Source organism: Mycteria americana, chromosome 21, assembly GCF_035582795.1.
Source record: "Mycteria americana isolate JAX WOST 10 ecotype Jacksonville Zoo and Gardens chromosome 21, USCA_MyAme_1.0, whole genome shotgun sequence".
Taxonomy (NCBI): domain Eukaryota; kingdom Metazoa; phylum Chordata; class Aves; order Ciconiiformes; family Ciconiidae; genus Mycteria; species Mycteria americana.
Genome location: NC_134385.1, coordinates 1,806,064 through 1,829,771, shown reverse-complemented (window position 1 = coordinate 1,829,771; position 23,708 = coordinate 1,806,064). Strand labels below are relative to the sequence as shown.

Below are 23,708 nucleotides of genomic sequence, written 5' to 3'. Positions count from 1 at the left end.
AGGAAGGTATTTTGAAGAATAAAGTAGATGACATGACTGATTTTCTCTCTTTAAGGACAGAAATACTGAAATAGAGAGAACTGAATATACGTACAGGCTCTCCAGTTTTCACCACCAATTGTTGTGGTTGGCACCGAACTCTTATGAGAAGGGAAAAGACTTGCAGTACCTAATGGTAGATGAGATGATTCACCAGTGTGGGCCTATTAACATATAAACCATTCTGTGAAGGAGGGCTGATAATCCCTGCTGTGTTTATCAACAAGCAGAAGGTGCTACATTTATAAATTTTCCTGATGCATGCAAAGCCATCTTGTAGGCTTCTTATTTGAGGACAAATTATAATGAAAAGCAGACGACTTAGGTTTTATACATGTTTCACTTTCTGTAAAGATTAATTTACAGAGTTGGGGTTTTTTTCCCCCTATTAGTAACATAACTAGTAGCAAGCTATTACTAACATGGTTGATTATCCTCCTGGGGGAGACCTTGAGTACAGGGATCTTTCCAAGTTTATAGTACTGGTCCTCCACCCCAGATCGTTACCCTCATTGCTTCTTAGTTGTATTATATAGACTGGCTTTCCCTTAAAAGACATAGTGATGGCTCTCTCTCTTAATGAGCTACTCAGCTTCTGAGTTAAGTGGAATTAAGGGGATTGCGTGCTTTGCAGAACATAATCTCTAAATAGCTATGCTTTTGAAAGCTTTGGCCACAAGTATATGTTTGTAATCTGGAAAATGCTGTCTTTCTTGTGGGATGCTAAAATATGTAACTGAACTGAAATACTTGGTTTGGAATAATTGCTTGCTGAGTATGACAGCAGAAACATACATTGTTGTGATATGGAACCTGCTCTGATTTTGGTGATTTTTACATCCATGTAACTTCAGTTTAGTTATTCTGACTTATGCTGTGAGAAATAGGAATTTTCCCAATTTCAGCTCACTTACAGATTCAGTGTGACCAAAATCCCAGCATCAACGGTTGTTTGTAGTGTCTTAACCATCAATAGGAAAGTTCAGTGCATAGCCAGGGGTGAGGTTTTGAGGGGAGAAGTTCTTTGTCTTTAAAAGAAAGCCTTTATTGTGGATGTCTTGATTGGCTTGCTTGATGTGTGTTTTGTGTTTGTGCGTGTTTCTTAATTTGCAAAGCCCACACGTCTAGCAGGCGTCAGATCAGCACATCAAACTCTGGTGTCTTTGCAAAAACCATTGCAAGGTGAAGCCTTCCCGTGTGGAGCTGCTTCCTTCTCAAATCCATGGTGCTGTGGGCAGATGGGAGACGGGCTCGGATCCCCCTCTGGTTTTTGTAGATACAGATTAAAACCACCGGTCATTCAGAAAAAGTAAGGCATGCTGTAACTTTCTGTGTGTTTGACAGACTCATCTACTTGGCCCCATATAGGCTCGTAACAGTATGCAGCTTGTGTGTACATATTTGGTGGATACGGAAACCATAAGGCTGACAGTGGCTTTGTTTGGAATTGTACTGTGAATATTCAGAAAACTCAGGAATGTTGGAAAAACCTGGGGATAGAAAGGGGCGATACATTTACGTGCTGATCCGCTCCCCATGGTTTCTGGTGAATCATTCAGAAATCTAAAAATGCACAAATGAAACGGCAGCAGCATGTGCCTAAATCTTCTTTCCTGAAACTTAAAAATTAAGATGCGTAAGTGAGATGCAAGGTAAAACCGTGTTTCTTGAACAGAAAGATAGGGAGCCACAAGAAACTGAAAAATGCCCGCCTTTGTCTTTATTACATGTATAGACGATTGTTGGGGATTTGCCTTTAACAATACCCATCATAGTATCCATTTAATTACCCTTACGCTAGATTAAAAACAATCTTTTGAAGTCTTGGACATGGCTCAGATGCCCAGGGAAGCCTCGAGGACGCACCTCGCAATATCTGCCAAGCCCAGGCTCTCCCTCTCCCCACATGCAGCTCTCAACCCATTCTCACCTACGAAGAGCAATGCATGGTCCCCCACCAGCAAACCGCAGGGGCTCCCGGGGCACCGGCCACGCGTTGGCCATGGCAGGCGGCTGTCCGGCGCGGAGGTCCGGCGCGGAGCCGGGGCGGCTAGGGGGCTCTGCAGGCCCAGCACCGCACGCCGAGCTCTATGGCTCGCCTGACCCCGCCGGGTTCTCTTCCTGCCGCAGCGGTTCTTTTCCTGTAGCAGGTATCTGCAGCAGGCTGGCTCTTTGTTACCCTCTGCTCTTCCCTCCCTAGGTGCTCCGAAGGTATGGATCGATAGGTCTGTCTGTGTTTCGGTGGGAAGCAGCTCCGGGAGAGGCCCGCTGCTTAATTGTGCTGGTGCTGCGGAGTTTTCCCGTAGCAGAGGTGCAGCGCGGCTGGCTGGCTGCCTGGCATCCCTTCCAGGGATGTCATGTGTAAAAGGTCAGGGGATGCTTCCTGAGCTCACCGCACCTGGTTCAAGAATAGCAATTACAATTTAAATTACTTTTTTTTTTTTTTTAAATGGTGTCTTCCTTCTCAGTGTAATGAATTCTGAAGTGGGGGGTTATGCTGTGTATGTAGGGACGAGGAAACTGTGCAGACAAGAAATTGAGAATCAGCTCTGACTATTTTTAATTGCAGTTTTCTTAACATCTGCTTCCTTTCCACAGTTTGCTTATGGATGCAGTAAAACCTAGGATCAAACTTCAAAAGGCTTGCTAGAAAGATATGTGCCTGTGTATGTAAAGTTGTTACGTTGTTTTGTTTATTTTTTTAAAGAAATTCTCTATTTTGCATACAAAATGAGGTTGTAGCCATAGGCAACCTCTCTCTTTATATTGCACAAAAATAATCTATTAATTGTTTGATTTATGGATGCTATGGCAACTTTGAACGCCGTTAAAGTATTGAACAGGTTTTTAGTTATTTCAGATTAGCACATTGTATTAAAGTGTAAACACTGTCCTTCTGTCACCCGCTCCAAGCAAAGACAGGTCAGTGCTGAGGGTGTAACACTGTTTCCCTAGAATCTAATATACAACTATAAAAAAAATAGCGACATACCTAGTGCAATATTTTTTTAAATAAAAGCAGTACCGTCTTTATGTAAAGAGTAGTTAATTTAAAGCAAAACACATTGCTTCCAGGAATACCTAATTGTTTTGTCACCATTTCTGTATTCTTGTTTCATTTATTTATTTATTACAACCTGAGTAGGCAGAGCATTGCTTTGTGTACAGTGCTAGCTAATGAGACGGAGTCACTAAGAAAGATACATCCAAAAACATTTAATTTTGCTAATATCAAACTTAAACCATTCTGCCTTAAACTCTTAGGGAATGCTCACTACTTAAAAGCACTAAGTATCATTCAGTTATTCTCTGGCAAAATATTAGCCAAAGTGATTGAATGAAGGTGTTTTAAAATATGATATTCCTGAGTTTTGTTTTACAACTGCAAGTGCGTTGTGAGGACTGTGTTGAGGAATTGAAGGCTAGAGTATTTTAACAGAAAACGTTCCATTCCTGATGCTTTCCATTCCGTAGTTATCTAGGATGTAATCTGGGATATTGAGGTGCCTCTTCTTAGATCTGGCAAAAATTACCTGTAGGAAATGCCATCTGATGAATCAGTTTCATGTTTGCCTCTAGAGTACTGCTGTTCCACTAATCACCAAATCTTTAAAAATCTGAGCAGAAGAAATAAAGGGAATTAGGAGTGATGACAACTGATCAAAAGAGGAAGTATGAGGACTGGTGAGAGAGGGAATTGCCTTGCAGAAATGTAATAGCATAATACAAAAATAGTAAGTTGGGCATTATTACTTGCATTTCTGTGTAATACAAGACCATAATACAATGAAAGACAACTTATATGACTGATTAAGGTGATATATTTTTATGTAACTATTGATATACAAAATTTCCTCCTGAGATGGCATTAAACAAGATTGTAATAGGATTCAGGAAGGGAATAGAAGTGTATATAATTGAGAGAATAGCCCACACTAATTCAGAAAAAAAGTATATGAGCCCTCATTTCAGGGCATAGTCCAGTTACAGACTGTTATGGAATGAGTAATTTACTGGAGAAAGAGAGAGAGAGATATTTATGTGTACGTAGATACATATGTATCCACACACAAGCATACAGACACTTCCCCTAGTTTCCTCTCTTTGGATTTACACCACGTGGGAGTTCTGGTGCTGTTCACCATCAGAAACTAGATGGTGGCTTAGATAAGACTGCTAGTATTATCAGATGCTGAAGTTCCTGTTTTATAAATATTGCCAATGGAAGCTTTTGACCACAGACACAGATCTTCCTCTGTACCCTAAAACTTTTTAAAGGAAGAAAATACTCAAGATGATGTCTTATTTTGATAGCCTCACAAAAGAAAGATAAAAGAGACAAAATAGGGTTTTTTTTTCCTAGGATGACCTCGTGGTTGGGAAGTGTCTTGGATTCCTTCCAGGTGGATTGTAAATGTTTTCCAACTTGTCCAAAATATTTGTGGTAGTCCCTAATGCGCTCTTGCAGGTGGCCCCTTGTGCTGACTTGCATGTTGTCGTTTCTTTGAATGAAACAGTTAGAGAGATCCAGACTGCAAAATGTATTCTTTTCCTAATAACAGCATTTCTAGTTTTGTCACCTATTATTAAAAGATTTGTTGCCACCAGAGAAGGAGGAATACCTAGCGTTTGGATGTATAAGGTAACCAGGATTGTGGTAGAACCTAGAATACTTTACCACAGGCACTTGGATCTCAAAAGAGTTAAAGAACTACTTTGATATAAAGTACTACTACGAGAAAAAGATGATCTAATGAAAACTTTTCTTGCCCTACCAGCAAATTGTCAGACTTTTTTGGAGAAGAAAGAGCATTACTGACAGGAAGCAAGAAAAGGATCAAGGAAGGTCAGCGTAGAGAAAAGGACCTAGGCTATCATTTTTGCTTCCCAAGGCTTCATATTCTGATATTATTATCAAATGGCAACAAATTCCTTTTTCTGTTCTTTTATAAAAACACTGCTATCCTTGTCCTCGGCATCTGGTATTAGCACTAAGTATATCCAATATTTATGGGGATTAATTTTACACTAGTGTAAACTTAGTTGACTACAAGTGGACTTCTTAGGTCAACATTAAAGTTGCATCTCTGGAGACACTCCTAGGATCATTATAGCAGTAACAGAACTCAGGCCTTGCAAACCTTCCTAGAAGGTGTTTCCTTACTCTTTTTTCCTCAAGATAATTACAATGAATAGACTTGCATCAGCCTTGTGGAAAAGTGCAAGTTTTTTTTTTTCTTTTGGTTCTGTATTTCACTTTTCCAGCCTCAACTATCTGCTCAGAGAAGCTGGAAGTTTTTGGTGCAGTGTCAAATTGTCTTGATATTCACAATGCTGGACAGGTCCTCACTATTCCATGTGTGTCAAATTCAGCTGAAGGAGCTAACTTGTCTTTGTAGGCCTGCAAGTGATATTGGAAAGAGACTACCGGACTTTTTGCCATCAGATGAACCCTGGGACAATATGTTGTCATCCTTTCCCGGAGCTGGCTGCCACTAAACTGATAGTTCCCATCACAGTCCTGTGGAATATCGGATTTCTCAACTAAATGACTTGAGTTAAATGAAATTAGAGATCATCCCTTTGCTATCAAATCCCATTACTTTCCTTAAGATGGCTTAAGAATTGAAGTGTGAGCAGGATCTACCAGAAAAGAAAGCGTAGAGCTGGAAACGTAGAGGAAGGAGAGATGACTTAAATGAATTGCTGTTCTCTTTTAGGCAGAAAGGAAGGATGCTAATGAGTTGGACATTCTAAAGGAAACTTTAATTATGCTGAGTGCGTGTACTTCTTCAGACAGCATTCAAGCATGCCGTCAACTTTGTCTGTCAGAGAATATTTAATGTAAACGAATGTTTTGTACAGCACTCAGAGTCATCATATGGCTCTTCTTTGGTTACGCTTGTACTGACACTCATTGTCTCGTTACTGTTAGGAAGTTAAGTGTTACATTTCACTGTTCCTGGAAAGGGGACGTTCCCTGTTAGAGAGATGAAACCTTTGGATCTGTGCAGCCCACGTCAGTGGAAGCTGTGTATGCTGCTATTTTTCCATTTATAACGTTCAGGGAAATGAAGGCTTGTAGAGCGTCAAAGAGGGCAGAATCTATGATCTTGACCTGGTACAAGTATCTCACGTAGAAGTGAAAATTTTGACATTCCCTTCCCTCCCCTCTCTCCTCCACCTTCTCTGGGAAACAACGCTAATTCTGAATTTTCATTGTGTGCTTTTTCTGTGTACATCTGAACTTGTTAGGGTAAATGTGACTTCTCAGTAATGTAACAGTCTTAATTCATAGAACTTTGCTTGGGGCAAGAAAGGAAGGAGGAGGAATTGTGATCCTTCTTGTTGGTTTTGGTTTTGATCGGGTAATTTTTAGCAAAGTACATGGCAGCTGACCAAGATAATGATATAGTGCTTTCCTTTTTACAGTTTGAAGATAAATCTGATGCGGTATTTGATATTACAGAAAAATGTAAGTATTTCTATTTATTTATACAAGGCCATAGTTTCACGAAACATTTCTTAGAAGTATCATTGCTGCTGAAAAAGACTATCTTGCCCTTCTCTTAGCCCTTGCTACTCATTCCCTCCCTGCATTGCTGTCCTGGTTTCGGCTGGGACAGAGTTAATTTTCTTCCTAGTAGCTGGCATAGTGCTGTGTTTTGGATTTAGTATGAGAATAATGTTGATAACACATTGATGTTTTAGTTGTTGCTAAATAGTGCTTACACTAAGTCAAGGACTTTTCAGCTGATCATGCTCTACTGACTGAGAAGGCTGGAGGTGCACAAGAAGCTGGGAGGGGGCACAGCCAGGACAGCTGACCCAAACTGGCCAAAGGGCTGTTCCATACCATATGGCATCATGCGCAGCATATAACCTAGGGGAAGGCTGGCCGGGGGGCAGCGATCGCTGCTCGGGGGCTGGCTGGGCATCGGTCAGTGGGTGGTGAGCAGTTGCATTGTGCATCACTTATTTTGTACAGTCTTTTTTTTTTTTCCCCCCTTCCTTTTCTGTCCTATTAAACTGTCTTTATCTCAACCCACGAATCTTACTACTTCCCCCCCCCCCCCCCCGATTCTCTCCCCCGTCCCACCAGGAGGGAGTGAGCGAAAGGCTGTGTGGTGTTTAGCTGCCTGCCGGGTTAAACCGTAACAATTGCCTTCTCCACAAGCGTTACATATGAGATGAATTGAAATTAATGTTTTTTCTTTCTTTGGTTAGTTTTACCCAGTGCAGCTTCTGCTTCACTGTGTGGTGAGTGGGACAGAACTGTTTCTTACGTCAGCAATATTTTATCAGTAACGTTGGCCCAAGAAGGCTGAGAGTATTCAAGGAATTGCAGCATCAGACAGATTAGCAAAGGACACTTACAAGTTGGTGAATTTTCTGATTGTTTATGGGTTTTTTTCTCCTTAGGTGGTGAAATTCTGGATGCAGAAATGTCTGAGGACACTGACCACAACTTAACACCTGCCCTCGACAGCATATCTTACGGAATACAGAATCGAACAGGATCTGAAAACTCACTGCTGGATGATGATGATGATGATTATTTTCTGAACTCTGGGGATCTTGCAGGCATACCCGTTGTTGGGAGTGACAACGAAGATGATCAGAATTTCACTCCAAAAGACACTCTTTCTTCAGCGATTCATGATGAAGACCATCTGGAAGAAGGCAAGAGAGTTACAGAACATGAATTGGACAGTGAAAAAGAAATTCAGATTCAGAATGCAATCCAAAAGGATCTCACTTCACCATTTGAGCAGGGCCCTGTATTTAAATCAATTCGAAAAGATTTTAGCATAACAAGAGATAATGGCAAAGAGACTTTTTCAGCAAAGGACAAGAATAGAGAAGGACATTTTCAAGAACGTGAAAAACGGTTGGAAAAAATCCCTAAAGATATGGATTCTAGATTGAAAAGCAGTTTTCTTGACAAAGCAGGTAACTGTTGACATCGTAGACCTGGCTACCCAGCAAAGAGGAAGAAAGAACTAGACAGAAATTAGCAATAGGGCTAGTTATTAAAAACATCGTCTTGTTGAAGAGAATATGCATAGCTGTATGTAGGGAAGCATTTTATAAAGAACCCTGAAATATGATGAACTTTGTATTAGGACTAGGATTTGCAAAAGGGCCTGGCAGCATTGGGGGGGGTCTCATGCTCCACAGCTTGTTTCAAAGCCTCAACATATCCTTTGTTGTTGTGGTTTACTAAACCAAGCTGGGTGACAATGCAAGCTTCCTTTTGTTTTTTCTTATTGTTTTTTATAGACCTTGGAAATCCTCAAAAGAAAAGATGACAAAGTTTAGGTTAAGTTGGTGGCCAGGAAAGATTTTTTTGAGCAAAGTACCAATTCTTCATTAATGTATATGTATTTAAAGCAATATGCATTTCATAGTAGCATCATGGAAAGGCTTGCTGGAAATGTATTAGTGTCTGCAGGAAGTCAGCCAGGGAGTAAGTTAAGATCTGCTTGTCCTGGGGGACTGCTCTCCTTCTTCCTCAGATGCTTGCGTCTTGGACTTTGTCCAGCCAACACGGAGAGAACCAGAGATGCCTGTAATCCATTTCTCATTTGAGGGAGCCTGAGAGTCACCAGTAGTCTTGCTGCCCACGCACCTGGTTTTGACTTCCCAGGCTCTGAAAGTTACGGTAGAACACTGAATGAAGGAGTTAAGAATAACCAGGCTGGAACATGCGATTTAATTTTATTCAGAAGACTGTAGGCCAACAGGAGAGAGGGTAGGCCAACGAGTGAGAGCCTCCTGGCTACTTGTTCATATTCACAGCTTACAATTCTGATATTTAAACTTTGTATGTTTAGTAACAGCATCTTAAAATCAGTGCTTCCAGCTTCCACAAATTATAGAGAAACGGTACAGATTTTTTTTAAATAAAGAAGAGTTAGAGACGTCTCTTTACTTTTACCTTCAGGTAGAAATGAAGTGAAGAGTATTTCTATGCAAAAGACATATTTCAGAAAATTGTAAATACCTACAGTTACAAGACTGTGGCTGAAAGCTGTGCAGCCTCAGGTAGAGTAGTCAGTAATTGAAACAGCAATACTAAATGCTCATAGGCAGCATCCAGGCAAATCCAGTATTTTTAAAAAGATACATGCTAAAAAAGCATAAGCTACTGTTTCCTGAGAAGGGGGGAAGAGGCAAAAGACCAGAACAGCAAAGAAAAGGATGAAAGTTGTTGCTCTGAAAAATATTTTCTGATTTAAATGTGGAAACATGGCAGAGTTCAGAACTCACTGAGGTGGAGAAAATTCTGAATGAACAATTTGCCTCAGAATTTTGCAACCATATTGCAGGAATGGGAGAATAATGACCCAATAGAATAACAAAAAATGTCAACTCTCCTTAAGGATTACCGTCTTATTTGCAGGGAGGAGAAAGGGAGTAGTTGAATACTTCTGAGGTGCTGTCAGGCTATGGGGTTGGGGATCAGTATGAGACTCTAGATAGTTTTAAAGGAAATGCGTTGGAATCTGTATTCATTTATATTTAATGTATATGTTTTCCTCAGTTCATAATCAAGTAGAAGAAACATTACGGACGCAGTTAGCGCCACAAACTCCAGAAACTAACTTCAGGGTAAGCTATAGATCTTTCAAACACTTTTGCAAGTGCAGCGATATACTGGAATAATTCAAAATACGTATTTTGTATTTGAGTGTAAATTTGAGTATCAAGAAACCTGATCTTCTGACTCTTAGACATCTTTGCTACTTAAACAGTGCATATAATTTTGTAAAATTTTGCTGACCCTCTCTTTGGATTGAGGACTCTTTTGATAGCCACTTTCATGTTCAGCATGGTCTGACTGACTGGTGAACCGAATCTAGACCTGGATGCATCCATCTGACCTGCTGCCTTTTTTCCAGATGAGACAGGGAACAGCTGTATCAACAGGAGACACTGCCCAAACAGCCGAATGCCCCTACTGACAACCAACTTAGAGAGCTGGGTGGCTTCTGCTTTGTCCAGAGGAGTGAAAAGGATTGGGGGTGGGATGGCAGAGGGTGCTGCAGGGAGGTAGAGGCAGCAGCTGCTGCCCATCATTTCTCCCACCTTCCAGTGGCAGGACCCATTTCTCTTGGTCTGCAACAGAAACTCCCCTTGGCAGCAGCCCAACTCCTAATGGCAGATGCAGGAGGGTGAATTCTTTTTCATATTATTGTTTCAGGAGTCTAGCTACCTATTTTCTAGTAAGGAATCTATTGGACAAGAGCTGGGGAATTCCTTTGCACCAAATATTAGAATTAAGGAGGAGCCTTTGGATGACGAATATGATAAAGCTATGGCCCCACAGCAGGGACTATTAGACAAAATTAAAGATGAACCTGATAATTCCGAGGTAAGTTTCCCATTGCATTTCTCATTTTGGTCTGACAGCTGACCGCATAAGCTGGACGTAAATTCAGCAATTTATTTGGTTTGTTGACCGAAATTTAACTTGAAGAACCTAGTTTAGTAGAAGGATTTTTCCCTCTTATACTACCATGAAACTCAAACCCCCAACTTTTTGATGTCATGTTACCATGTCGCTGAAAATGTTTTGCTTTTCAGTTAGAGACAAAGCAAAGTGCTGTGAAACTTTCATTATTAAATCTGTGGCAATATAGACACTTTATCTCAACTCAGTCTCAGTAGGAAGTAAAATGTAAATCATGTTTTACTGAATATTTTGTGAGTTGTCACAGTTAGAGATGTGTAGTTGAAACAGTGCTATTCCTTCTGCTTCCCTCTTAAAGGTTATCTTTGCGAGCACAGTGGTTCGTTGTTTGTTCTCGTTTCAAATTAGCACTTAGAGGTCTTACCTTAGCAAAATATTTAAATACGTACACGTCAGTGAAGTCAATTTAAGCATGTGTCAAAGTGACTTTCTCATTTGAGACTGACATTTTTTATGATACAGGTAAAAGTTTAATGCTTGCAAAATGGAGAAAGTCTGACCTATGGATTGAGTGGTGCTGGGGCAAGGATTGCTGAGCTCTAACCGGTCTCTTTGCCACTGGTTTGCCGTGTGACACCAGGGAAATGATCTGTGTTGCAATTCCTGTCTCCTCACTGCTACCACTGGGGTTTACATGCCAAACTTTACATGCAGTTAAAGGTGTGCAAAACTTCCCGAGGTGAATCATCCCACTTGCATCGATACTAGAGTGCTGGTGTTCTTGTGCAGGCATCAGTTTTTCTAGCGTCATTCTAGCATCATACTTCTGCTACACCTCCTCTTCTCTCTGGGCCTGTCTTCCCAATGTTTTTTCTTCTTTTCCCATAATACTCTTGGCTTAATAAAATAAAGAAGTAAACTAAGTATTTGAAACGATTCAGATTTCACTGCCCTTTGATTTGTTCAGTGTCTGTGAGATCGTTTGGTTTTATTTTTCCTTAAGCGAATATAATGTCAAACCATGTGTAGGTTAGTTAAATCTGTCTATTCTTTTGTCCTCCCAAGATGGCATCTGCTGTGTGGATTTGTGGGGAATGCAATGCAAGATGTCTGTGGTTATCAAAGGTCATATTAATAAGTGAAAGTGAAGACTTGAAGAATTTAAATACCAACTATCGTATTCTTCAAAATATTAATTCCTGGAGTAAAATCCTGTAATTATCAACTCTGCCTGATACTGGAAAAGTATGAGAACTGATGAAGGTTCATTTTGTTTTGCTTTAGATTGGAATTAATGTGGGGGGGTTTGTTTTTTTCATGCATCCTGAAAGATAAGAGCATTTCTTGCTGTTAACCGATAGTTGGAGCTGAAGGTTCTTGGCTTTCAACACTGTTACGCTGCTGTGAAACTATGCTTGATCATGCACAGTTGATGTCAGGATTTGCCTCCATTTCTCTTACTAATATTGACTAAGGATAAAACTGCAGTTAAAATGCTGATAAAACTGTATTTCTGCAAATAACTAGTTTTTAATTTGTAATATTAAAAAAACCATGGTGCTTTAAAACTTGTCATCACAGCATGCCCGTACACAGCTCAAAAGCTTCTCTTACTTGAGACTTCAGTGTTTCTGTCTGATGGTTGACATGGTGAACAAATACCATTGCCTGTTCTCCTGGGAAACCTGTTGAGAAATAGTTTGATTGTCCTAGTATAGAAACTTGTAATTTTCCTACAGCAGTAAGAAAAGTGTTAAGTTTTAGCATATATTATGTAGATGTTTGTGTGTGATTTGGGGAGGCAGCTTAAGATGAGGGAGCAGTCCACTGCCACTGAAAAGGGAGAGCTTAATTTTACTTAGTGATTTTGAATTGGCTTACCTTGCAACCAGACAGCAACTGTGAATTTAGCTCAGTCATAATATGACATCATGCCCTCACTACTCTCAAGTGACTGTAAGCAGGTTAAATCTTATCATCTCTCTAGTTCCAAGAGATTATGCTTTTCCACCTATTAAGATTTACATGTAGAGTGTTACAAGCTGCTTTACGGTTCAGATTTCTAGGGAGAGCACGGGCATGGTGTCAAAGTATGAATAGCTGCTGCGGAGTAAGCTAGTAATTTATAGTCTGTCAGCTATTCCACAAGCAACTGTCTGTGGGGATTTTCTTGTCCTGTAGAAAATGTGAGGTTATTCCCCTCTCACTGAAGCCAGTCTAAGTCGGGACTGTGATGGTCTGGCTCTAGTGGTGCCAGCTTTGATCTGCTGCAAAGCTTCACCTTAGGCTCCTCCAAAGTACTTAACTCATGTTAAGTACAGAATGCTTCTCATCATCTGGGTCCCAGTCTCTATTTCATTATTATCATCTATGAACGTGAAGATAAAGCTTGTTTCACAGGGTAGGGGCAAGGACTACAAAGCACTTCTAGATGGAAAGTTTGTGTGAGTGGAAAGCAGAGATTTCTCTGGTTTGTCTGGCTGAATTCTGAGGTGTCTTGGAGTACAGCTGGAAAGGGGAACGCACAGGGCAGCCGTGCTTTTCCATTTCTACATGACACCCTTGGTTATAGTTTGCTGTGAACCTCTGAGCAGGTTCTGTGTGTGGTGCTCATACAGCAACATCTGTAATCATGGCCTTTGGAGCAGGCTTAGGAGACTCACTCTTGCCTTCCTGGACCTTAAGATTCAATACAGCATTACGAAAGAATGGAAATCATGTAACCTGTTATTACATGTGTGTATTTGTTCTCCTTTTCCTTTCCCTTTGTTTTAGGAGTACGGCCAACAGCCAAAAACTCAGGAAGGGGAGCTGAAAATCAGTGCTGTATTTTCAGTCAGTGGCAGTCCTCTTGGTAAGGAATAGGCAAGACTAACTTTATTTAAATCTGTAAAATGTATCACCTTTGCAAATAGCCTTGCAGGTTATTCTGCATTTTGTTTGCTATGTCTGGCCCCAGTAAAAAAAAAGAACTAATGTGTTTTAGAGACAATGAAATTCAGAGATTGAAAAATAATTGTACTTTTGAGGCAAAGGAAAGTTGAATGTGAAAGGGATGTTAAAAGTGCATTCTTAGTCTTAAGAGTAGTTGAAACAATCTACTATGCAGAAAACCAGCACAGGGCATGTGTTTATGGAGAGTTCATCTGCTATTTAATTCTGCCTTAGACCCTGACAACCCAAATGAAGTCATAAGCTTTGTGCTTGCCCCCTGCACTGAAGTGAATTATGTGCAATACATATATAACAGTTACTCTATGTTTTCTCTGTGGTTTTTTTTTTTTTTTTTTAGCTCCACAGCTGTCATCAGGTTTCCAGCCTGCTGTGGCGTCCTCTGGCATGAGTAAAATGCTTCCTTCAGTTCCAACCACAGCTGTTCGGGTTTCCTGTTCTGGCTGTAAAAAAATCCTGCAGAAGGGGCAAACTGCATACCAGAGGAAAGGCTCTACCCAGCTCTTCTGCTCCACACTGTGCCTCACTGGATACACTGTTCCAGCTTCTCGCCCACCAGCTTCTACCAAGAAAACCTGCTCAAGCTGCTCAAAGTAGGACAGTGTTTTAATTTCTTCCAGTAATAAGTGATACTCAAGCAGATAATGAAAGGCTTCAATTCTCTTTTTATGCAACATGCTGTTTCTGTAATGCCCGCTTCCGTTACGCTTCTCTTCAAAACGTTGTGTCCAATACTGTTACTTGTTAATTGGTCTGTCCACTTTCAGTTCCATTTTGTTAATTGGATTTTACATATGCATAGATTTAAAATCCTCTGTTGTGAAGCGTGCATCTTGTCTTTTTTTAATTTAAATGAGCCAGATATTAAAAACTGTATTTCAAAAGGTACTACACTTTCCTGCCATTTTAAAATGTTGTTGCACTCTCAAAACCACTAACGAGTACATTTTCAAAAAATATTTTATGTATTATTTCTTCTAGATGAAAATAGATTTACTGAATCCCCTAAAATGAAATAAAACATGGGTAAATTAATATATTTGAGGCAGGATATTTCCTTATATTCTAAAAAAAAAATTAACTTTCCAGTCTGGCTTCATTCTGTGAGCTTAGATGTCTGTAGGTTTTAGCTCTTCAAAATATGTCACTGCTGCTGTTATTTGATGGTGGCTAAACCTTTGTAAGACGTAGAGAGATTAAATTTATTAAGAATTGAGTTTTTCAGGTAGTTGGGGTTTCAGCACCTAAATCAGTTACTTTCTGCCTAGGCCTAGAGTGGAAAGGCGAGATTTGCTTTTGTGAGCCTACTTGGAGAAAATTCTTTAGCAAAGAAGATCTACATTTTCCAGTCCTGTGGGAAACACAGGCCTGAATCTTCAGCTCAAAAAACATTTTAATTACTGACATTTTTTTTTGTTTTTATTATTATCTCCAAATTAGCAAAAGGAGACCTTTGTGACTAGCTCTTTAAGATGTCATATTACTATACCGTAACTTGAGGCAAATAAATAACTTTGCAGACTGATTGTGCTACAGTCTGTTTATAGAGGAGAATTTTTTATATATATTATTTTTAGTGATGAAAGTTACTTTGCAAAAGGAATGCTGCTTTGTTCATCATTTCTTCAACAACAAATTTATTACTCTTGGTTTCACAAGGTCAGCTGAACTTAAACTTGAGACTTCAATTAATTATTCTTTTCACTTGCTGTCTCAGAGAGAAAAGGCCTTGTAATAAAGCTTAGCAGTCTTGGCTGTAATTTGTATTTATTCTGTTGAAAAATGGTTTACCTCTGACAAGACAAGTGAGAAGGAGACATCCTTCCAACCAAGAAAATTATATAAATATTTCCTCCTAGTTTTTTGACTTAAGGGCTTTGAAACTTTTCTGTGAATGACTGTTCCAAAAGAGAGAAGAAATAAGGAGAAAGTTCAGTTTGTTAAATCCAGCAACAAATAAACAAAACTGTAGATGGGAGATAAGAGGTGGAAAGTGACAATACTAGTCAGACCGTTTTGAACTGAACTAGACTGTGATTAGAAATTGTGACCTTTCATTTTTCCCTTTTTTTTCCCTACCCCATTAGGATTGGTATTTTCATTGTTAAAGGGAATTATTCCACATATCCTGCTTTCTAAATTTTTTTTAGTAAAGACTGTGCAAAACAGTTATCTTTTCCCAGTTCCTTTTGAAAAGATTTAATGATACAGCTTGATGTATCTATAGGCCACTCCTAAGTCCAGGTACAAAAGGTTTGACAAAATATCTACTTGAGAATTGTACTTCTTAACTATTTTCATAACAGGAAAAGAAAAATGAAGTCAGGTACTTAGATCAGCAAAAAGAAAAGCTTTAAATTAAATGAATCCACGCTGTTCTAGAGGACATTTAGTCTGCAGAAAAAGAAAGGACAGCAAGTTGACATGAAACTAGCATTAATTCTTTATCTCTTTGTTTGTGTGTTTTTTCCATAGAGACATTCTAAATCCAAAGGATGTAATCACTGCCCAGTTTGACAACACAAACTCCAGTAAGGATTTCTGCAGCCAGTCATGTCTTTCTACGTATGAACTGAAAAGGAAACCTGTTGTTACTATTCATACTAACAGCATTTCAACCAAGTGCAGCATGTGCCAGAAGAATGCAGTGGTAATTGCAAACTTCTTTTTCGTTTGTATTTCCTTTCGATCAGGACAGCTTGCTATCTCAGAGATGAACATACATATTCTTTCTATTCTTGTTATATATTCTTTCTTTTCTTCCAGATTAGACATGAAGTGAATTACCAGAACGTTGTACACAAGCTCTGCAGCGATGCCTGCTTCTCCAAGTTCCGCTCAGCTAACAACTTGACCATGAACTGCTGTGAGAATTGCGGAGGATACTGCTACAGTGGCTCTGGCCAATGCCACATGCTTCAAATAGAGGGACAGTCAAAAAAGTTCTGCAGTTCAACATGTGTGACAGCATACAAGCAGGTGTATTTTGACAGAATATTAAAAATATGCCTTTGATTAGATTTTGGGGGTTGAAGAAACACCCAATTTATTAGTTGATTATTTCAGTTACTGCCTTGGTCTAAGATAACTCCTTTTGTCATTTGCTGCTTAATCTTTGCCCAGACATGTTGCTCTGTTTCCCGTACCACTGAACCAGCTACCAGAGTGTTCCAGTGTGAGAGAAGACACAGTGGGACCACTCAGCAGCAGTCCACTGTGACTTTTTTCAGCCTTTGAGATGCTCCCTGTTTGAGTATTCTCTCTTGTGGCATTTGAATTAAGTGGAGAAGAAAAGTAATAATTAGTTGATAATTCTGATTTTAATTTTTAAACTTTTAATATTTTAATTTTGGTTATAATGGAGCCTCTTAAAGAGCTGAGCAGTTGAGAGCACCTTAATTTATTATAATAGCTCAATTATTTTTGACTGACTTATTTTAATGCAATTACTTTAGGAAAATTGCCCTCTGATAAGATAGTGTAACTTCATTTTGTGATTTGACTCTGCTTCCCCATTATTCAGGCCACTTAGGCCAAGAAAGGCCTAATGAATCTAAAAAAAAATCTGGTAAAAGTATTTCATCCAGAAAATTACCTACAACATTAGTTGTCCTTTGAAACAAATCTGGAAATTAAATTAAATAAGCTGGAAAGGAGAGGGATTTCATGCTGGTTTTGCATCTCAGATCAAAATCTCATATATGTTAGTCTTCCTGAAAATACAGTATGTTCAAAGCTTATAAGTCATACCTATTTTTTATTGATTTTTAAACAGCATTCAACTCAATTGTCAGATTTATTCTGATAGTTTCTGGGGTTTTGTGGCTGAGAGAGGAGACTCCTTCTCTCTCTTTTCTCACCTGTTAAATGGGAATATTGCTTACATACATAGCTGATGTATTAAAAATCATAAGCAAAATGTTGCTTCTCAGCAAAAATGTTGAAGTTGTCTGATACAAGGTGCTTAGTACGTGCTATTACAACACGTAGTGTTGTTTGCACTTGGAGGCCTTCGCCCTGACAGCCCAGCTGCGGTACCGTTTAAACTGGCCTGCAAAGGTAGCGCTTACCCTGAAGGAGAGACAGCCCAAGTCTCAGGTGGTCAAAGTGTGAATATAGCAAGCATACCGGAGAACTCAAATAAGCGTACCTGCATCATAAATAATACAGCTGTAAAATAAGTGCTGTTTCAAGTGCACTGGCAGTCACTTTTATACACGTCTTATATGTTAGTGATTAATTTCCAGGTTAATAAAAATACTAAATTTCAAATGAATGACGGATTTCCATGTTTCCACAGAAGTCAGCTAAAATTACACCTTGTACACTGTGTAAATCTTTGAGATCTTCAGCCGAGATGATAGAGAGCACAAATAACTTGGGAAAAACTGAACTGTTTTGCTCTGTTAACTGCTTGTCAGCATATAGAGTGAAAATGGTTACTTCTGCAGGTAACTTTGTCCTTTTACTTCTTTAGAAGCCTGATTTCATGTAGCTCATATCCAAACTTAATTTGTCTTGAAAGTTAAGGCTGGTATTTGGGGGGGGGGGGGGGGGTGTGGAAAGTGGCTTTTTTTTTAAAGGGAGATGCTGAGATGGGAACATAAGGACTTTCTACCATAGATAAACCTAACAGTGACAGTACAGCCATTTCAGCTTTGTTTTTAGAGACCTTAAACATGATAATAAACCTTAGTCTATTTTCTGCTCCTGCAAGTGCAGCTGGTGAGTTTCCCAGCTAGACAAATCCACTTCTGTGGACATATGCCATACCACCGCTGCGACTGTTCTGCCCCTTGTTCTCCAGGGTGATTAGCTTAGTTACCTCTGCCTAATGTTGTATTGAGCTAGGCAAACACATTCTCAGCTATTTTTCTTGTAAAATAGAAAAATGCTTACTGACATCCTAGGGATACTGGGAGATTAATTAAAGGATCTGGCAAGCAACAGGCACCGCAGCTGCAGTGTCTGCTTCTGAATCTGTAGCAACTTCATCTTGGGCTTCTGTGTGTACCTTGGCTTGTCATTCAGATTCTCTGGTTTTGTATGCACAGTGCAAAATTATCTGCAATACAACTTGATGTTGCATAAATCACTTTTTCTTCTCTGTTTCACCCTCAGGTGTTCAAGTTCAGTGCAACAGCTGTAAAACTTCAGCAAACCCTCAGTATCACTTGGCTATGTCAGATGGGAGCATACGCAATTTTTGCAGCTACAGTTGTGTAGTAGCTTTTCAGGTGTGACATCTAGGATTTCTTCTTAGCTGAATTAACAGAATAATAAATTGATGGTGTAAATATTTGGGATGTCGGGTAAAATATGTAATATTGTAAAATAAAGTCTATTCCTCAATTTGCTTTCCTGCAGAATTTGTTCAACAAGCCTGCAGGAATGAACTCCTCAGTGGTACCTCTGTCGCAAGGTCAAGTCATTGTAAGCATTCCCTCGGGGGCAACGGTATCAGCAGGTGGCACCACCTCGACTGTGTCCCCCAGCTCCATGAGCAGTTCAGCTGCAGCTGGTCTACAGAGGCTGGCTGCCCAGTCCCAGCAAGTCACTTTTGCCCGCCCTGTTGTAAAACTCAGGTGTCAGCACTGTAACAGATTGTTTGCAACCAAACCAGAGCTGCTTGACTACAAGGTAATAAGGATTAGGGCTTTTCAAACTCATATTTCTCAATAGAAACCCAAGAAATTGTAGCTTAAATGCAATGGTCTGTCACTACTGCTCTGTTGCTTACTATGACCTGCTATGGAGGAATTTGGAACTGATTTTGGTATCATTTAACCATTATCAAAATTAATACTGATACTAGCTCTTTGATCTTAAAAACAGAAAAAAAAAAACCCTCCAAAAAAGCCAAACCCTATGATTGCCTGGCTAGGTAAGCACATTCCTGATTCTTGGTCCCAGAGATGATCCTTTTAATTCCAGGACAAAGCACACCGGTGAGGGCTTTCTGCAGAAAATTGTGCTGTCTTTGTTACAAAGCTAAAGGGGGAGACTTATTCGCTAGTGCTGTCTGTTGTTGATTTCCAAGCACGTAAATATGCTTCTGAGTTTTTATTAACAATTAAAATGTATTATCTGGGATGTGAAACATTGAAACCAAAACATTCTGGCTGTGTTGCAGGGTAAAATGTTCCAGTTTTGTGGGAAGACCTGCTGTGATGAATATAAGAAGAGGAGCAGTGTAATGGCAATGTGTGAATACTGCAAAATTGAGAAAATTATCAAGGAGACAGTGCGATTCTCAGGCATAGATAAGCCATTCTGTAGTGAAGGTAAGAAAGAGCAAGACTGTGTCTCAGACAAATCAAGTCAGAAGTGTTTTGTCTTAAAATTATTGGTGATACTAAGAGAAACCTAATTGTTTTCGGTTAGAAAACCATTTTTTAGGTTTAGAAACACAGAACTTTGTTCACACTTTACATTTTAATGATATGTTTCAACAAATTATTACAGACATAACAAAATAGAAGAACTGGAAGTGCTGAGCAAATGTCATTTTGATATTGAAGGATGCTTTTGTTTTCTTGCTATTTTCTCTTCTTTTAGGTTGTAAACTGCTCTATAAACATGACTTGGCTAAGCGCTGGGGAAACCACTGTAAAATGTGCAGTTACTGTTTACAGGCTTCCCCCAAACTGGTCCAGAATCACTTTGGGGGGAAAATGGAGGAATTTTGCTCGGAGGAGTGCATGTCTAAATTCACAGTTTTGTTTTACCAGGTAAGCAATATTCTCACATAGCATTTTGTAGAATATAAACGTGTTAGCAGAAGAACCTTCGTACATTAGGAGCTATGTGAACTACCTGTAGTTGACTTCTGTGTCCATAGGATATAGTACGTATATGTGAGAGATGAGTAAATCCTTCTGAACTTTTGAGTACCAGTTTTCTAAATAGAGAAAACCTAATACGGGTTGGGGGGAGACAGACACTGAATGTTCTGCTGCTTTGTGGTACACTGAAAGAATGATGGCCCCTTACAGATTTCTTTACACTATATTTGCTGAGCAGGGTGTAAAGAGGTTTTTATACACATACTCTTTGTTGCTGTTTACAAGTGTGTTTAATTTCTTCCTCACTCTGTTTTCCTAGATGGCAAAGTGTGATGGTTGTAAGAGACAAGGTAAACTCAGTGAGTCCATGAAGTGGCAAGGGGAGATCAAGCATTTTTGCAATCTGCTTTGTATTCTGTTGTTCTGTAATCAGCAAAGTGTTTCTGACCCTCCACCCCCAAACAACACAGGTAAAACAGGCTAGGAATAGTATTGCCTTTTGGTGTGCATGATAGTGATACAAACTTTTATTTGGAAACTCGATTCAGTGAACTTTTTGAGATATATCCTGTACTGGGGGACTTGCCCGTTGCCATTGAAGGGGCTCAGTTTTAGATCTCTCTCTTACTTCAGGCAATTTCAAACTTCTGCAGGTATGAAATAAGATTGCTTCATATACCAAACCTAGGTTGTGATTTTAAAGAAGATGAAACAAAAGCACTTACTTTTCAATGACTTTCATAAAACAAAGGCCCATTTTATTAGGGTAAAATGTACTGGTATCTATTGAAGACATGTTAAATACCTAGCTTGTCTCTTGTACTTGATAAGACATAGCCAGATACAGTAGAATGTTAATGTTCATTTAACAAAAAATAAATCAAGTGACGAAATTAGTAGACTTAATGGTTGTAAATACAGTCTTCCTTATGTGAACTTAAAAGAGCCAGTTCTGTGTAGTCTGTAGGCATATGAAGAGTTACCGTTTCTATGTCATTAAGTGTTGATTCTTAAAGTATCAATGCCAAGATTAATGTGCGCTGTAGCTGTTTTGTTGTTCATTATTTTAGCAGATGGAATGGGAAGGAGGGTGGGAATGAAGCCCACAGGAATAGGAACTGTGAGTTTCTGTAGGGAATGAAATGCAAAGGGAAGAAAGGAAGAAAGGCCCACAAAGAGGAAGCGAAACAAAGGGCAGAAATAGCACTGATCCTAAAGAGGGGCATAATCTCCCACTGAGTGATGGTGACTGCAACAGTAAGGTACCCAACAAGCATAAAGAATATTAACCAAAAGTTTATAGTAGGCACCAAGCCATATTCAGCTCTTCAACTTTGTGCACATCTGCTGCTTACACTGGTGGGAGCTGTTTTCCCTGATTAAGAGTAATATATAAGTAACTTCATACTTCCAGGCCATAACTATACCATGTGACGTTCCTGGTCTGGTCAGTACATTTGGCTGTTAGGAAGGATAGCAAAATGTGTGGTGGGCCTGCTTCTCCAGAAGTGTGCCTGCATCTTCAGCTGAAGCAAGAGTGCAATGCCTTTGTAAAACTGGTCTCCAGGCACCTCTCTGAACTGGGGGCTGCCAGGATTTCCTGGGGAGTTCCTCAGAAGAGTATTTTTTGATGAAATGTGGTGATTCTTGATAATGTGGTAAGGAATGGTGCTTTCAGATTGCAAGAACCTAAGAATTCCTCTAACTGTGAGAGCCTCGTAAAATTCTCCTCATTCATTATTTGTCAGGATCTCAGTTGTCTCCTATACTACGTACGTTCGGTACTGAGCACAGGGAGGCATCCAGTCCTCTTGTCTCCTGAGTGCTGCTGTAATACACGTACTATTACAAAGAGAAAGCTGCTTTCATACTATGGTGAACTTCTGAAACGTTTGAGTGACTGGAAAACAGCTTAAGTTTGCTTGTGGAACCAGCTCCTATTTAAAGTGAAACGCTGCAGTTTGACACCTATATTCCCTTCTCATACAGCAGACTTCTTCATTTGGAGATAAATCTGGAGGGTGGGTGTTGTTTCAGAAATGCTGTTTTATAAATTAGCTTCTTGCTTATTCTAGTTTTCTTCTGTTCACTCTGTCCAGCAAACCTTTCTATGGCACCAGCTTCCTCATCGGGCCCTCCTTTGAGAAAGGACTCAACCCCTGTCATAGCAAATGTGGTATCCCTTGCAAGCACCCCTGCTGCCCAGCCTACAGTTAACTCCAACAATGTTTTACAGGGTAAGACTGCTGAATATGATGCCTGTATTTTTAAATCTCTATTCCTGAACATTTAGATTTTTTCAAGGATCTCTTCCACTGAGAACAACAGCCACTTCTTCATTATGCTTCACATCAGTGCAGAAGGTTACAGTTCTGTCCTTCCTTTACCTAGGTATAAATAATGACTTAAATTTATGTACCTACACCAGGGAGTGAGGTTTAATGGGAATTCTTTTTCTTGACCTTGGCAGTGTATGGGTTATGGTCCTTGATGATAAGTACACAGGCTATTGTATGTTTTTTCTTCACAGGTGCAGTCCCTACTGTGACAGCAAAAATAATAGGAGATGTAAGTTTTACGAGAGACTCTTTTTCTCACTTTCGCCCAGATTGTATCAATAACAAGTAAAGTATCCAAGAATTTTGCACCGTCATTTTGTAACTGCTTTTCCTAGTTGTGATGGGGATTTAAAATTCATCCAGCTTGCAGATGCTTTTTTAAAAATGGATAGAACTTGTATGGTATAAAAGTCTTTTTGTGTCCACTGACAGATTGATTAAATGTTTTAAGACAAAGCTTGTCAAATTGTAGCTCTTGAGATGGCTGTAGTTCTCAAGCAACTCGTGTGGCTTCTGAACTTGAGGCTACCGTTTGAACCCAGAAGTGGGATGTGATGTCAAAAGGACTAGCATGGGAGGAAGGGGACCAGCGTGGGCTGCTGGGGCTGACATGAGCAAGCTCTTGCAGCTTAGCTTTCCTTCCCCACTCCCTAGTAGTGTGGTAACGGAGCTGTGGGGAACCATTGTCAACCACTTATCTGTGAATAACTCCTAGAGTTCCTGTTCTTGGGCTCTTTGAGGTATGTGGTGTACATCTTGCAACTCTCTTAAAATGTGAAGATTTTACTATGTAGCTCTTAGGTTCTGGAAGACTGACACCCTTGCTTTTAGCTGAAGTGTCATTTATGAATTAGAATATGAATTTTCTCTAATGAAACAGATCTTGTTATTTGAATGCATGACTGAAAATTACAGTTAGCAGGACATGAAATTAGTACAAGCTCAAATAGCCTGTGTGTAATCAGGAAGTGATACTGATACTGCCAGCATTTGTGTTCATTTTTCACTTTTATTTCTTTTCAGTGGTTTCCCATCAGTTTACTAACTTTTTTGGGTATCTGTATCAGCCAGACTTGTAGTCATCAAAAGTATCTTAACATAACTCCTCTTTATATCTTTGCCATCAGTAAGATTCCAAGGTCAAAAGTTTATAGGGGTTGTTTGACTACAGAAATG

The 23,708-nt window shown here is 39.6% G+C and overlaps 2 protein-coding genes across 6 annotated transcripts in view; both read left to right on the top strand.

Annotated features, from left to right (window-relative positions):
* Window positions 1-23,708, top strand: part of LOC142419268 (zinc finger MYM-type protein 4) — a 46,243-nt gene that overhangs the window by 6,486 nt on the left and 16,049 nt on the right. For 2 of the 5 annotated variants that reach the window (XM_075522073.1, XM_075522077.1), the window contains exons 2-17: window positions 6,472-6,514; window positions 7,462-7,992; window positions 9,587-9,654; window positions 10,247-10,417; window positions 13,232-13,310; window positions 13,749-14,001; window positions 15,884-16,058; window positions 16,175-16,387; window positions 17,709-17,859; window positions 18,530-18,645; window positions 18,776-19,048; window positions 19,542-19,692; window positions 19,967-20,139; window positions 20,513-20,663; window positions 22,293-22,430; window positions 22,724-22,761. In XM_075522073.1, coding sequence (XP_075378188.1) covers window positions 6,472-6,514; window positions 7,462-7,992; window positions 9,587-9,654; window positions 10,247-10,417; window positions 13,232-13,310; window positions 13,749-14,001; window positions 15,884-16,058; window positions 16,175-16,387; window positions 17,709-17,859; window positions 18,530-18,645; window positions 18,776-19,048; window positions 19,542-19,692; window positions 19,967-20,139; window positions 20,513-20,663; window positions 22,293-22,430; window positions 22,724-22,761 — 2,724 coding nt within the window. The remainder of the gene's footprint in view (window positions 1-6,471; window positions 6,515-7,461; window positions 7,993-9,586; window positions 9,655-10,246; window positions 10,418-13,231; window positions 13,311-13,748; window positions 14,002-15,883; window positions 16,059-16,174; window positions 16,388-17,708; window positions 17,860-18,529; window positions 18,646-18,775; window positions 19,049-19,541; window positions 19,693-19,966; window positions 20,140-20,512; window positions 20,664-22,292; window positions 22,431-22,723; window positions 22,762-23,708) is intronic. The other 3 variants (XM_075522074.1, XM_075522075.1, XM_075522076.1) reach the window with 3 other exon arrangements.
* The window catches only part of AGO4 (argonaute RISC component 4), a 234,818-nt gene continuing 218,328 nt past the window's right edge, over window positions 7,219-23,708 (top strand). The window contains exon 1 of the mRNA XM_075522083.1: window positions 7,219-7,222. The gene's annotated coding sequence lies outside the window, so the exon portion shown is untranslated. The remainder of the gene's footprint in view (window positions 7,223-23,708) is intronic.